The sequence below is a fragment of the Candoia aspera genome, chromosome 12 (assembly GCF_035149785.1).
Source record: "Candoia aspera isolate rCanAsp1 chromosome 12, rCanAsp1.hap2, whole genome shotgun sequence".
Classification (NCBI taxonomy): domain Eukaryota; kingdom Metazoa; phylum Chordata; class Lepidosauria; order Squamata; family Boidae; genus Candoia; species Candoia aspera.
This window is the reverse complement of record NC_086164.1, coordinates 12,965,862-12,982,576: the sequence shown is the minus strand read 5'-3', so window position 1 is coordinate 12,982,576 and position 16,715 is coordinate 12,965,862. Positions and strand designations below refer to the sequence as shown.

Sequence of the window (16,715 nt, the reverse complement as noted above, 5' to 3'; positions counted from 1 at the left end):
TGTGCAGGGGTTCCCCAGGGCCTGAAAAATATTTCAAGGGTTCCTCCAGGATCAAAGGTTGACAAAGGCTGCTCTAGTCTGCCTGTCCTGCTCAATGCAAAATCTATGATGCAAGATACAATTCCTGCACCTCTGACAGATTTAGCCTTTCTTGAGCTTTTCTTAACATTTAACCGAAACCTCTTTCCCTGTCATTTCCATCCCTTGCTTCTAATTTTTACCTTTTCAGTATATCCACCCTATGTTCTCAGTGACCACTTTCAGTAATAGCCATTGATGCTTTAATTATGAGCAACAGCCTTACATGGGTGACCTGGACTGGAGATTCTGGGAAATAATGACTTGATGAAGGTTCACAAGAATCCCTCCTGGGGATCTCCCAGCATTTCCCACCAGTGCTTTGGCCTTGCCATAATACTCATGTAGCAGCAAAGGGCCATTAACCTCTGGCAGCACTTTTTTTTTGCTGATGTCATCAGCTTTTAATTAGAAAAAATGGCCATTATGTTAGGGTTACAGCCTTCACCCCTGGTGGGGCCGGCCTGAAGTGCGTGAGCTGTTTTTATCCTGGAGGACCAAAATAGATGCTTGACTAAATCTCTTTTCATACCATTTTAGTTGTGTTTTTGTCACAAAAGAAGTTGTTTTTGTTTTTCCCCTCATCACTGAATTGCTATTGCTGGGCAGACTTCATAGAAAAATACTCCTTAAAAATCATTCCACTGTGGTATGAGTATTTATAGTAAGGGGAATTGGCTACTTCATGGACAATTAGTGCTCACTCTGATTTTGGGAAAGTATAAAAGCAACAGATTCCAAATTCAAGATTTATACTTGAATATATGGTGTGGCAGAAATACGTTTCCAAATTAAACCCAGTTGGCTACAGATACGTAAGGGCTTATTCATTAGTTTCTTGAAATGCTCAATATTAAAGCCTATCCACGCATCCCTAAAATTAAAGGCAATTACTTTGGCCCTCTCTAACTCTGTTTCATGGAAGAAAATTAGATGGACAAAGGCCATCTTACTAGTCACAAAATGCCTAGTAAAATCTTGTATTCTGGCTTCTGTGTGTTCAGACTAACTCCCTACTGAGGATAGAGGGGCCCTGGGGAAATCTTGCATCATCCGTAGTACTGTTAACCTTGGAGGGCAGAGGGCAGAGGAGGCAGTGTTTCTCCTGCCATTAATTACAGTGCAAAGAAAGAATGGCAGCTGCAGTGGTGGATCTGAAGGAATTATGAAACTGAGACTTAGAAAAGTTCATGCTCTAGAGCAGTGTTCCTCAAACTTGGCAGCTTGAAGATATGTGGACTTCAACTCCCAGAATTCTTCAGCCACATCTTCAAGCTGCCAAGGTTGAGAAATACTGCCCTAGATGTTTTGAGATCAAGAGTTGTATTCTGCTTTGCCAAGTTTGGCAGCATCACTAGCATGGGCACGAACATCACAAAATATGAGTGGATTTTCACTGGACTTCTCAAGATTTCTTCAATTTCTTGGTTTCATTCCTTCACCCTCTTTCTGATCAGGTGATGAGGCATTAATCTCTGCTGCTAACAATAGGTTTAATTGACAATATCACATGATACTTTAAACCAAATCAAAGATTACTTAGGAGGCCCAAAATATTTCTCTAATTCTGTTTGCATAGAGGCAACCTTGCCCAACTGGAATCCTTTTTCCATGTGTTAGCCTAGAATTCCAATTATTCAAAGCTAGATTAGTTGTTAACATGTTGATTGGAAATTATGGAAATTTTGCTTCTGGAGAATGCTCCTATAGTGCAACTATTCCCTGTGGATTTCATTCCCTCTCACAAATTCTCCCAGCTCACTTTGTAATTAAAATTTACAAAATTTCTAATTACAAAATACAGCAAAAATATGCACGCATACTTTATATCTAGACCAAAAGGTAAACATATGACCAACATTCAGTTTATATTAAAGGAGTCCCCCTTTTAGGGGGAGATGGGCAGTGATAGAAATGTGAATAATAAATAAATAAATATCCTATTTAAAAATTGGGATATAAGCCTTCAAGGAAAGTTCAGGTCATCCACTGAGAAGAGGAAGAAGTGAATCAATCAATTTCCAGGCCATGTCAATTTCACCCCCTGCCAATGTAAATACATCCTATCTTGTTTCCACAATTTTTTAAAAATGCACAGAAATTCACCATTGAATATATCTTCACTGGCATTTTATAAAGGTGTGTTAGCATCATGTTTTTTTCTTTAAATTTCTTAGCTGGTTTCCTTTTGGAATGTGCAGTTCTAAACACATCCTAGGACATGCATCAGTATCAATCAGAAAAGTACCAATTCTAAAGGAGAATCGCCATCCAGATCAGCCCTTTGATTGGTGCCCCCTCCAAGTTAAGTGAAGTGGCTCCAAGGAAGAAGGTTTTCTTGACTGGGACCCCCACTTGTGGAATGCTCAGCCCTAGGAGCTACAATTGCCGTTACAATACTTTGTACAAAATGTACAATACATTTTTCTTTAGTCAAAATTTAAGAGTTCGTGATTCTAAGTAGTGTTTTTTTGTTTCTTTGTTGCTTCGTTTTGCTTTTGGTATCATGCTGCACATAATTCCATTTTATAGTTCCACTTCTTTTATTTTTCTTGTAATGCAGTTAGAAATGTTTAACAAACCAATTCGTGAAAACTTTTAACAATAATTCTTATTAATTGTGATTGAATAAATCCAATCCATGTGCTAATCCCAAAGTCCCCCCCCCTTCTAAATATCTTAAAGGAAGATCTGTTTGATTGTTTGAAAAGGTCCCTTTCAAAATTAATGCATGGTATTTATGCATCTCTACTAAAACCTTAATGTGACCAATCCCCTTTAGGCGCTGAGTTCCAATATTACATTACTGTATGAATGTCTATAAACTGGAGATGACTTCCACTTAAGCTTCATCTTGAGTCACAGTGTGTAAGAGCCACAAGCCAACTCCTGCCTTCCATTATTAAGTCTCTGTGCATAGATGTGTATGTGTGTGTATGTTGCATAAATAATATTATCTGGAGGAAAAGAATAATTTGCTTCTATTACAGCTGTCTCTTCTAAATAACTATGGGCTTCCAGTTAATAAATAGTCAAATGGAATATCTGTTGGAGAGACATTTTTGCTATTACCAATCCAGAAGGTGAGAGTTTCCAACATGAGAACTATGCCCTTTGGGACAATGCATCAATTTTATTGCAGAAGAAGAAACTGGGAGAAGAAACATACAGCTAGTTTATTTAGTGTTTTCTCTTTTTCTTTCTGCCTCCCCCATTCCAGCCTGTGATTCCAACCAGCCCAACCAGCAGCTTCACCACTCCAACCAGCACAATGGGTATGAATTCCAAAATGGACAACTCGACTCTGCAAGATGTTTTCATCCTCTCCCCTATGTCAGGACTCTATGGCCCCAGGTACACCTTGCCTGTGGCTGATAACCCTGGCTGTTTAGAATGATAACTCCTTCCTTGAGAACAGAATTAATGGGTTGTATTCAACCCTGGCTATCTGTAGAGTTGTTGAAGTCAATGAGACACAAGTCACCCTTAATGTATAACTTCATTTCAGTCCTATTGAGCATACAGCAGAACAGCCCTGCTGGATTAGGCCAAGATCCAGCTTAGTCAAACATGTTGTTTCTCAGCAGAGGCCATCTGGATCCCTCTGGAAAGCTCAAAACCAGGTAATGGAGACCTACGCTTCTCCTGCACTTGGTATTTGGAGGTATGCTACCCCCAACCTGGAGCTATCATTGAGGCTTTAAGGCCAATAATCCTTGATAGACTTGTCCTCCATGAATCCATATGCATTTAAAGCCAGTCAGGTTAGTGACTTAGTAACCATTACTGCACCTCAAGGATAAAAATGTAAGGATAGCCTTAAAGAGTCAGGCTGTAGCCCCATTATGGTCCAGCATTTTGTTTCTTCCACTGCCCAAACAGAAGCCCCTGAGATGTTCACAAACAACAGATAAAAGCCTACCTGTCTCCCACCTTGGCTCCCCTCCAGTGGGACAAGGTCTAGACTAGTATTTCTCAACCGTGGCAGCTTGACAATGTGAGGACTTCTACCAGGAGTTGAAGTCCACACATCGTCAAGCTGCCACGGCTGAGAAACACTGGTCTAGACAGACTGTTCAGTCCAGGGTTATTGTTTAAGCTCAAATTGCTGCATTCTCTGGACAAATGGACTTAGTTTCTTTCTCCCTTAACTCACCGCTTCCTTTGCTAGTCACCTGAGTTTCTGTGAAGTGTTGCTCTTAGCGGGAGATAGAGTGTGAACTTTTGATTGAGATGGGTTTTAAAGCTTTTTTCCCCTTTGGTTGAGTTTTCAGTATTGTTTTACTGGTTGAATCCCACTTTGAATCTATTGATTCACCAAGAGTTTTAAAATTATAATAGTGGTAGCTTTCACTGTAAGCCGATGCTGCAATGCCTTTCACATCTACAATTTTTAGAGGATATTTTAAAGTTATTGTAGCATTTAAGTTTTTTTTTTACTGATTATGAATGTTGCTCTTGTTTTAACAGAGTACAAACTGTTTGTAATTAATTCTGCTCTGGAATTGTTTTCAATAATAAAATGGGAGAGCAACCTTATCATCAAATTAAATACAATTAGTAGTAGGAATAAACTCCCTTAACATAGTCAACTAATGGCAACCTCTGGCTGAGCTGAAGCTGCTGGGAAAAAAAATACAGATGAGCCATTTCTTCACCAGGCCTTATGTTCAAGGACCAGTCTGTGATTCTGGCTTTCCAGTTGTGGGTTGCACTTTGCACTGAATGAAGGACCACTAGCAGACCCATGTGAGTTTTCCAGAAAATAAGAAATCATAGTGCAATTATCCATAGTGGGTGAAGGCAGTCGAAATGCTTTGGATTACAAGCCCAATCAACCCCAACTTGCAAGACCCATCATCCCTGACTATTAGTGATAGAAGCCAGTGTCCAGTGTCCATCATGGTTCTTTTCAATCCTATTCTTCAGACATTCCTCTGGATAAAGCATCTTCTGGGGTCTTGGTCATTCCTTGTAGGTGCTTTGGAGCAAAGTCATTTTCTTGTAGTGTGAATTTCTAGCAGATTAACCTCTTCTTCTTGTGCTGGTCCTCTTTCAGCCACTACAGCACAGCCTGGTCCATTTGCAGAAGGAATTTGTGGCCCCATAAGTCAAAATGCAGATTCTCTATGGCAGAAACACTCCTTTGCAATAGCAGTATGCTATTCCAGTATTGTTCTGTCTCTGATAAGTTTTGTCTTAAGTATACAACCGGATGTTGGGCTCCTATTTGAATCAGAACTAGCCCACTGCTTCTTCCTGACACAGAAGGTCAGACATTGTAGTCCAATCAACTGCAGGGACTCTAACAGGTTCTGCCCTGAACCTATGACAGGCACATTATCTGCATTTCTTTACAGGCTGGGAAATTATGGCCAGCTTCTTTGGTACCAACATTGCTCTTTCTCTCTTTTCTTCCTAGAGATGACATTGGAATTGTGTCCTGTGATGAAATCAGCAAATACGGGATTGGGAAATCTGGGATGAAAGGTTCTGAGTCTCCAAGCTACTTCTTGGAACAAGAAAGTGGAAAGTATTACACGTTAATCGAAGGCGAGGATTATCCCATGAGTTCTGATTATGAAAGAGGCAGAGTGACAGGTGTGCGGAGAAGAGATAAGACCCCCACGCATGGTAGGCTTGCTGGATTTGACCTTTCTGAATCCTTGTTTCTATATCATCTTTTTTTCAATCTGGAAGTGTTTAGTTATGCTGGGTCTGCAGCTCTTCCAGCCATCATAACTGTTGATCTGGTTGCCTGGGAATTATTGGAGGTTTCCCAGCATGTCTGCAGAACACTAGGTTGACACTCATAAGGTTTCAGACAGGAATCTTTCCTTGACTTCCTTGAAGATTCTGGAAATGGAATATGGAACCTTCTGAATATCAAGCTATTGTCTTCTTCCAGTCATTTCTGGGCAGAGGAGTGCTGACAAAGACCTGGCAAAGGATTTTCTTTATCCAAGGCCTTAAAGCAAAAGGTTTATATTTCTACTCTTCAACCCAAATATTGAGAAGTAGTAAGGGTGTCAGGCTGGGTCCATGGATGATTTGCAGTGCATTGGTGAGGATTGCAAAACTTAGAGGTGGATTTCTAGGATTCCTCCCAAGCCCTTAAATATGGTGCTGAAATGAAAGAAGCTTAAGGAAAATCAGAAGTGGATTGTAGTGTCAAAATTCTGGTTTTCAAGACAGATTCCTGAGCTTAGATTCGTTCAGTTCGGAGATGTGGGTCTTTTGTGCTAAGCTCCAGTTGGTGAGGTTAGAGGTTCTTGCGAAACACAAAGTAAATATCTCAAATTTTCCATCTCTGAATGTTAGAGATAGTAATCAGGAAACATGATGTGCTATCATGGGAATTTTCCCAGTTTCTCTGGATTTCTAAGAGGGCAAGGATAGAAAGGAATCGTTGGAGCATGAGGATCCAGTATCATAACACACCAAGCAAATGAGAATATATTTGTTCATGAGAATGCAACTATTTGAGCCTCTTATTTATTTATTTATTGGATTTATCCCTGCTGCAATCAGAGAGACTCTCAGAGGTTTACAATTTTCATCAGTACAAAGATTAAAATGTCCACAGTAAAAACAAATCAAACAAAATAATCAAATAACAAAACCAAGCATGCACCACACTATAACCAACAGTGTCCATATTTCAAAGGCTGTCTGACAAAGCTTCATTTTTTATGGCTTACAGAATGCCGAGAGCAGAGGATTTGGGTGGGGGCTATTTCAAAGTTTAGGGGCACCAAGCCTCACTTCCTTCCCTTTGCAGAACTGGGGGACCAATAGAAGGCTGTCCTGGCATGTATGCAATGGGCGGGTTGAGACCTGGTGAAGAAGGCAGTCCTGTAAGTACTGCCAGGTCATTTAGGCCTTGAAAGGTTAGAAGTAATACTTTGAATTGTACTCAGATGCAAATAGGGAACCAGTCCAGGGCCAGAGGTGTTAATATTCATGTTGATGTGTACAGCCAGTATTCATTCTGGGTCAGCTGAAGCTTCCTGGCAGTCTTCAAAGGCAGCCCCATATAGAAAGCATTGCATTAGTACAAACGGATGATGATCAGAGCATGAGTTATAATTACAAGGTCCTTGGGGTCTGGGTAGGACTGCAACTGATGCATCAACAAAGCTGAGCAAAGGCCTCCCTGGCCACGGCCTCTAACTTTGTTTTGGGCTGTAGCCATGGGACCAGGAGTACCCCAAGTGACAGATCTGCTGTTTCAGAGACAGTGCTAAGCTATCAAGAGACAACAACAGAAGCATTATAGATGCCTGATGAGCAAACAGCAGCTCCAACCTGGTTGGGATCAGTTTCAACCTCTTTTGCCTATCCAGACACTGGATCAAGACACTGATGGCCTTTCCTCTATCACCAGGGGTAGCAATGTACAGTTGGGTATTGCCCGCATACAGATTACAATCCTTGATGACTTTGTGTGGATGTTAAAAAGCAAGGAAGAAAGGATCGAGTTTCCACAAGGAAGAAACCATCTGGTTGATCTCTCCTTGTTGTCATCCCACCAACTAATACCACTTGCTGAAGGAGTGGAAGCACTGCAGAACAATGCCTCCAACATCCAAACCTTTCAGACAGCCCAGAACAACACCACAATACCATAATCAATGATATCTAAGGCTGCCAAGAAGTCCAAAAGAAGCAGGAAAGAAATGCTACTCCTACCCAGGTCTTGACGCAGGTCATCCACAAGAGCAACAAAGCCTTCTCCATCCTATGCCCAGGTCTGAAGAGTGCAAATAATATGTTTCCTCTACGGTGTGATGTAGCTGTACACAGACCATAGACTCAATAATCTTACCCTAAAGGGAAATATTTGCCAAACCCAGATAGATTTGGGAAGGGTCTTATGAGGAAGGGGCTATTCACAACCTCTTTCAGGCTGCTGGTATCATCCCTCCCAAAGTGAGGCACTGACTACCTTCTAGATCCAGTTTGTAACACCCCCACCAAACCTCTTAAGGAATCAGGAAGGAACAGGATCAAGCCCAGAAGTCACCAGGGATAACAGCTAGAGCATCCAATCCACTTCCTCATAGTCCACAGGCCAAAAACCATTCCTGGTAATGTGGCAAGATGTTGTCCTAGTCAACTCAATAGACTCTGCCCATGAAGAGTCAACACTTCAGCAAATCTGAGCACTTTTATCAACAAAATGCTGCACTAACCAGTCACAGCAGCAAGGTGGGAGTTGATAATCTCAATCTAAACCAATGGCCAACAGCCTGCTGATGCAGAATAAGAGAGAGAGATAATAGGCTTTTTCCTCCTTTATTGCCATGGTAGGGTCTCAAACTTGAACTTGATAGAGGCTCAAACCTTACCTGAGCTCAGTCAGACTTACTTTTCATCTTCCTCCACTGGTGCTTCAGGTGTCTCATCAGCTGCTTCATCTCCCAGAGTTTCTTTATAAAACAAGGAACTATCCAGCATCCCTATCCAGCATCAACCAAAAGAGAAAGATTCAGAAAATTGGTTCCAGTGTAAATAGAACTCACATTTGATACATAGCAGTTACTGGAATTTTTTTTGTAATGTCTTATTTTACAGCAATCAGAAGGTTTGCATCCTTGTCAGCCTGCTTATCTGGTCCAATCAAGCCTACAATTATATTTTCTTGGAAACAATATAGAAATATTGTCTTGTCGTCTTCCTGGATCATTTTCCAAATTCCCAGTTTAATCTACAGCTCTGTGATTTCCTGGCCATCCCAAATCCAACTATTAACAAGTTATTACTTAGCTCTGGAAGATCAGCCAAGGTCAGAGACCTTCTCCTGAGCTTCTGCAGGAAGAACAGGATGCAGATGCAACATATAAGTAAAAAAGTAATGAGGAAATAGAAGTATGTCTCCGTGTCTTTGGAGAAAACATCTGCATCTTCTCCTTTGGCAGATGTTAAAAAAGCTTGTAAGTAGGTCAAGTCCAAGGTGCTTTCAAAAGTACTGTATATAGTTGGATGCAAAGGAAATGCCCAATAGCTTACAATGCAGCTAATTCTGCTGGGAGCAGAGATTGCCACCAGCTAAACCTGAACAACAAAACTGCACTTAGTATTGGATATTTCTTGTAGAATAATGTAGAATAACTTGGTGTGTGCATGTGTCCTAAAACATTCAAAACCAGCCTTTGAAATGAGAATTGCCTCTCCTTTAAATCCTTTGAAGTGTGAATAACCAAAAGATCCTAACAGGTTAGACAGGAGAATTGTTTCTCCAACATACAATACAGATTCTAGCAACTATTTTAAAGCTTATGGATTTTTTCCCAGTCTTTTGCAAAGGAATTAGACTTGCAAGCTATATAAATATCCCACTGAAAGTTTTAGAAGTGGACGTGCAGGTAATATTTTCCCTGTGACACTCTATGGAAGTGAAAGTTGGACTTTGAAGAAGCAGGATAGAGAGAATATTGATGCTTTCAAATTTTGGTGTTGGAGGAGACTCTTGAGAATACCATGGATAGCCAAGGAAACAAAGAAATGGATCACAGAACAATCCAGAGTTGAGGCACAAATGACCAGGCTCAAATTATTGTATTTTTTATTATATTTGGACATATTATGTGGAGACACTTGAGGGAATGATATTAAAGGCAAAACTGAAATACTTTGGCCAAATAATGAGAAGACAGGACACCCTGGAGAAGATGCTGGTGCTAGGGAGAGTGGAAGGCAAAAGGAAGAGGGGCCGACCCAGGGCAAGGTGGATGGATGATATTCTAGAGGGTACGGACTCCTCCCTGGGGGAGCTGGGCGTGTTGACGACCGACAGGAAGCTCTGGCACGGGCTGGTCCATGAAGTCACAAAGAGTCGGAAGCAACTGAACGAATACACAACAATGTGGAGACCTAGCTCTCTTGAGAAGTTGATAATGCTGGGAAGGATGGAACAAAAGTAAAGAAGAGGACAGCCAGGACTCAGTTACAGTGCTGATGAGTAGGGCTGAGTTGGAGAGAGATCATCCTAGAGTTGGACTATTTATATGGTTGCTAAGAGTCGACATCAACTTGATGGCACATCAACTCAATCAAAAGGCATAGACATCTATTTCTAGCCAGGATGACAAAGAATGCATTGCAAGCTCTGCCCTCTCATACTCATGTCGTGACACATGTTTTGTCACTTGCCTCATTTGTGCCACCCCAGCAAGAGGCTTCACTGCCAGCTAGACAGGATTGAATGTTCTCAAAGAAGTAAGTTTGGTTTTAACATTTGAGAAGAAGGAGCGAGAGGGTGGGCAAAGCTGTCTTCTATCTTTTCCATATTTAAGGGCAAAGGCAAAAAAAAAAAATGCTCAAGTTTTCTCAAAACTCATTCCAGAGTGGTATTTGCCATATTTATGTGTCAATATGAAGGTGCTCCATTGTCTTCTAGAGTATTCTTAGGAATATCCCTACATCCAAATGCAGAATATCCAAGGGGAAATACATTTGGAAGCTACCAATCTGAGAAGACTATGAAGGAATATCACTAGAACTTATCCCTCCTTGTCCTAAAAAGTCACTATACTCCTGAAAATGGTGGAAGTCTTCTCTCTCCTACATACACACGCACAGACAAACAAGCACACTCACATGCAGATACAAATGATTAGTGTGCACCAGACTCCTGCTCAAAACTGAGTTTAACTGATGAGTCCAAGGTTTCTCCTACCTATCCCATATACTTTGGGAACTGAAAAATGCTGGGGTTTTGTTCCCTCAACGCACCAAGTTCCTTCTGCGATTTTAATACATTGCAGTATTAATAGTTGTTTCACAGGCTAACTGCTCAATGAAGGAGAGAGAAACAACCCATCCTCCTGAGATTTAGATATTATAAGAAAATGAAATGCAGTTTGAGAAGGCAAAAAAGTGAAATAATTGATAAACTACCTCTCTGTAGAGTATTCCACAGACAATACTGTTCTCCAAGTCTGCACTCCTATCATCCCAGTGATGATTTTATTTCAGTAACAAAAGCATGAGAGGTAGAATAGCTCAAGTAGTTAAAGCATCTAGAAACCCTTTAGCAATGGTCCAAACTCCATGAGTAACTCAACACTTAAGAGCAAGACAACACATAAAAGGCTATGCTGGATCAGGCCATGTGAACTACTCTTCACTGGGTTTTGTGGAACTGAGTTCCATAGTTTAGCTGTGCCCTCTGATGAAGCTATATTTCCTTTGGTCAGTCTCAAATTTCCAATTCTTCAGTCTCATTGGGTAACACCATATATAGTTCTATATATTTCCTTACCTTTACCGTAACTTGCTTACATTTTTTTCCAACCAAAGATGGCTCAGCCATTGTAATACTGCCTCATAAAGGAACTTTATCTCTCAAAGAGGAGTTCTCCAGCTTATTATTTTGGCCCTGTTATTCTACTGCAACTGTTTTAACTTTCCAGATTAATAGCTGTGACCTGTGATTTTTTTTTCAAAAGAAAAGACCTTTAGTTAATTTCCCAACTTAACACCACCTAGATTTTCTGACATCCCAGGTACCTCACCAGTACGGGGGTTCATGTCAGCTGTAGACAGGGATTCTGTGAGGTTGGGTTGTCATCCACAGGCATGTCATTACCTGCACAGGTAATTTCTTCCGTGATCAAAAAAAGAGAAAACAGGACATCACAGTAACAACCCCCCTTTATCCTCAAACTGTTAATCAATACCCAGATAAGTAAGGGATGGCATTGCATCAGCATAACAACAACCAATAATGATGTGTCAATCACATAAAAGCAATGATGCTCAACAGTGTAGCCCACCCAATTATATACAAGTTTGATAAGATGGGAACTATGTGTTCCACAACTAACCAACAGATCTTATTTCTCCAAGGAAATAGAACTGAAGGTTTTACCCAGTCATGCAGTAAAACATCTGCCAATGAAAAATGCCAAGCTCAAAGAACCCTACATCCTAGGACTCTAATCCTGAATCAAATATGTTATCTACCATCATCGTTTCTGAGCTTTCTCAGAAAAAGAATGGGATAAATGAAATGATTTTCCAAGACCTCTTACAGAATGGCCCATAATGTTTTGAGTCGTTCCAGAGGAAGCTCATTCATCAGACTTTTTATCTTTGATTCCATCATATGAATGGAATCAGAAATGCATTCTAAGATTTCTTGCACTGCATTTGCCTATGTGAATAAATATTCTCGACGCCCAAGGCCTACTCGCTTTCAAGGAAAACTGAAGTGCAGGAATAAAAGGGGGGTTGAGGAGAATCCTGACCATGTATTCTATGGGGCAGCCCTTTTGATGGCTTTCCTTTTCCAAACACCTGTGAGCAATGCAGTAGCTGTGGAAGTCTTGACTATCTCAAAAAGAAAGTTGGCATTTCTGTATGCATGCAGAACCATTATGCATCATGAGACTTGTTGAGCAGAAGGATTGTCTTCAAATCTGCTAATTTGTTCTGCTAGCTCAGGGCTATCAAGATGGCTTAAAATAAGAGGGCTCCCCAGTTCTGTCTGGATATGCTAAGGAGTGAACGCAAGACCTTTTGCTTGCCAGCCCTGATTTGTGCCACTTCTGTATTTCTGAAGCTGAGAACAAACCTTCTTGCATATTTAGCAATGTGAAGCTTCTGGAATCCAGATTTTATTTTGCTAAATCCCCACCACCACACACACTTTATGAATATGTCACTGATTATTGCAAAGTTCATTTTAATAAAGCAACCAGATAAATAAATTATAATTGCTCTCATCACACACCATAAGACCGCAATCAGAATAGGGGGGGAGGGGGGGGAATCAAAGCACCCTGAACTTTTCAGAATGCATAATGACATTCTGAATTAAGAATGTCTTATTTAATAGGTAAAAGAATCAGTGAATATGTCACAAATCAATAAACCGCCACTATTTATGTATTGCCATAGCTGCAGCTTGAAATCTGTAGGGGGCAGGGTTGCCCTCCCCTTCTCCTGCCTCCTTCCCCAGCATCACCTAATAAGGAGGCCTATCACAGTTACAGAAATGAGCTAATGGGATGGAAAGAAAAGGAAAAAGAAAAGTCTTGGTTCTATTCTGCTGTTTTTTCACTCTGGGATCCAGTGTTTGGTCATAACTCTGGGCCTTCTCATATAGATTCTGTCCATCTGACCTGGAGGGCCAGAGAGCATCCACTAAATATCCCCATCTAACAGGAAGTGCCGCAGGAGGGGTTCAATTAAGGACTTTCTTGGCTGCAGTTTCCATCCTATGGAATAACTGATTGTAGAGTCACAGACATCTGTCTACCTGTCTTGTCCATCTGCCTGCCTGCCTGCTCTTCCATCCATCCATCCATCCATCCATCCAACACTCACACTCAAGCTTTCTCTCTTTATTGTTATTTGTTATATTTCTGTCACCATAATCTTAATTGTACTGTGCCTCTTTTATTTCAATACCTGTGAACTGCCTAGAGTCCATAAGTCCATAAGGACTGGAGCAGTAGATTAATTGCAAGAATACGTAAATAACTCTATAGTGTCCAAAACAAACAGGCTTCAAAGCCAGGGAAAGGTTGGAATTTGCTCCACATTGCTGTATGCTTATGTGTTTTATATATAAACTGTGTGTTACAGGTGGAAGCAGACTCATAAACTGCGATGTATTTTTATGGATGCATTGAGATAGATAGATAATATTTATTTCAGTCAGTGACCAGATAAAAGAGAACATATATAAACTAAATACAGCAAAGACAAAACATCCTGTCTACATAGCCATCAGAAAATGGACGTGCTAAGATTACAGTAACGTACACTGATGAGGTTAGGAAAATGATCCCGCCTAGCTACTTTTATAGATCTGTATCTCTAGCTTCTTCCTGGTCTTCTCTGAAGAAAAAAACAATGCTGAAGCACACACTGGATATAGTGACAGCACAGATGTGAACCATTTGTATACATAAAATACCCTTGTTAAGGTTTTATATCATCTCCTTGGTTTCCCTCCCAAGACACCATCTACATCCCCAACATTCATCTACAAGCATGATTCATCTCTACAGATAACATTCAAACTCATCCCTTCCTTTGCTGCTGTCCATATGAGCATTTGAAGGATGGAACTGATCAGATTTTAAGCAGCAGCAGCAGAAGACCCATTCACACCTTGTCTTTCTTAAGGAGATCATAACAAACGTTTGAAGGAGTGCAGGGCCAACAATGTCATCTGCAATTTTTCTAAATATTCTCCTCCAAGGCAATGAAAATTCAATGCTTTGCAAAATATCTTTCAAAGGAGAACAGGCTGGTGAAATGTATAATGTGATGGATGTGAGCATGTGAGGCTATCCTTTATATTAGTTGTAATCAGTGGAAGTGCATAAGTCTTCTTCCTTTCACTGCATAACCATCTCTCCTTTTGGTTTTCTGATTTCTCAGGCTTCTATTCCAATATTTCTCAACCTTAGAACTTTAAGCTGTGTGGATTTCAGCTCCCAGAATTCCCCAGCCAGCAAGCTGAGAATTGAAGTCCACACAGCTTAAAGTTGCCAAGGATGAGAAACACTGTTCTATTCAATTCCAGGGACAAGTACTAGAGGTCTTTTTTGTAAAGGAAGATTTTTTAAAAGAAAGTTAGATTGTAGTATGATATTATGTTGCCTTGGCCTTCAAGGCTCTTGCAAGGTGATAATGGTTCCAAGGTCACCAACTGCAAACTGAAAGTAGAGCTATACTTCTAGTCCAGGCCTCGTTCAAGATAAGCCAACAAAGTTGATTAGCAGCTGCAGCTTAAAGGGCAAGGCAGAAAGTATTTGTCAGATCCAGCCAAGAGGTTAAGATTTCCAGGGAGATACAGCAAAGAAGTTGGGCTGTCAACAAAGTTCAAATTTATTACGGTCATTGACCAATGTTTTACACAAATCTAAAATAATAAAACACCAGAGGGAAATTAAGAAGGAAAGGAAAAAGTAAAGTAAGTCCATGAAATGTATAAAAAGGGTCTAAGTGCAGGCCTTGAGATATTAAAAAGAGAAAGGGCTGTCAACAAAAATTTTCCCAGTGTTAGAATACTCCAAGACAGAAGGTAAGATCCTGGAAGCTCCCAGTCTTTCCCTGGGCACAGCACAGCCATCAATTCTGATGATAAGAGCTTGGTACCTTGGGAACAGTGATGTCTATTAGATGTCTAAGGTGTCTTCCCAAGCAACTGAGCAACTCTACCTTTCTCCCCTTTTGTCTTTCCATCCTATAATGACAATGTTCATACAGGATGGATACAGACCCTTGGAGTAGAGTGAGAATGTCAAGAGTGTCCAGAATCAGGAGCAATGGAGCCTTTTCCAACCTCACCATTAAGTCTGGATCCTGGACTCTCAGGATCAGGTTTACCTGCTGTCTTATCCTGTCCTAAAGATGATGCTAGGGTTGACTTGTGCCAAGGCTGCCTTGTGTCCTGAACAGGAGATGCCCCAATGGAGGAACATATGCTGTTTTCTGTTTTACGGTTTGTCCATTACAGCACATTTTGAAAACTGCAAACATTTATTAATTGCACCCAGCAGATGTTTCTCCTCCTAATTTAACTTGAATCCCATCTTTCTAATAGACATAATCCTCCTTTTAATGGGTCTCAGTGTGTTAATTGGTTTCTCTTTGTACTTTTCACAGGTGATCTGAGACCAGTTTCTATGCCAACAGAGTATAGCTGGATAGGAGACTCAAAAGAGCAAAATATGTATAAGAGAGGTAGTCGTGGTGAGTGTGTTTATTCCCAAATTCAGGAAGTTAAAAGGACTCTATTTTCTTCATACTATCTCATCATTTCCTGTGAACCAAACATTCCAAATTCATCATGTCATTTTGCTTGGGCATTTATTAGCTGCATAAGGATGGTGCCATATCATTACAAACCATCTCTTGGCTCCAAAGATGGCATGGCCATCTCCTCAAGTGATCTAGTTTTTATCCAAGTCACCCAGAATGGTAACTTGAGCTGAAAGACTGTTTTCCAGCAAGAGGAATAAATGAATGGCCCTATATTTGGACTGTTTCTGATTTGCATGTAATTAGTCTTAATGTCATGCCAGCAAATTTCTGCAAATGAAAATTGCATTTATTTTTCTTCACAATCTTTCATAATGTGTATATTTTGCATTTTTCCTTCCTTAATATTCACGTTTTTGTATGATTTCCTAAAGTACATGAAAAGGTGGACCCATGTTTTTGGATGGAGAACTGCACTGCCGTGTTTAGACATGCACAAAGTCTGATGAATATGTGGATTCTAATCCACAGAGAAGTCTGAAAAATGGGGATTTGATGAATTCACTTAAAACGAGGGCCCTAACATAGTTCTCTGACATCCCTACCTCCTAAAGTTTGACTAAAAAAATGAACCCATTAACAAATGAAAAATGCCCAACGTTCTGTCCTTTCCTGCATGTTGTCCTTTCTGTATAGATCAGTTCTAATCCAGTGTCCTTCAAGTTCTTCAGAAGTTGTACCCAACCTCTTTAAATTCATGGTAACCTTTGCTTCAGGTGAAATTCAGTAGTGGTTCATTGATGTTATTATGAAGTTTTGGAGACTCTCAAGAGTAAGCAATCAATCCATCACTATGCTGCTGTTATTTCCCCAGGAAAAGGTCTGAAGTCAGGTATATTTTGTAATCATTG

General features: G+C 40.4%; 1 protein-coding gene across 1 annotated transcript in view; it reads left to right on the top strand.

Moving 5' to 3' along the window:
• The window catches only part of LOC134504464 (connector enhancer of kinase suppressor of ras 2-like), a 273,137-nt gene that overhangs the window by 175,398 nt on the left and 81,024 nt on the right, over window positions 1-16,715 (top strand). Inside the window, exons 10-12 of the mRNA XM_063313693.1 lie at window positions 3,299-3,432; window positions 5,501-5,712; window positions 15,709-15,795. Of these exons, the coding sequence (XP_063169763.1) occupies window positions 3,299-3,432; window positions 5,501-5,712; window positions 15,709-15,795 (433 nt within the window). The remainder of the gene's footprint in view (window positions 1-3,298; window positions 3,433-5,500; window positions 5,713-15,708; window positions 15,796-16,715) is intronic.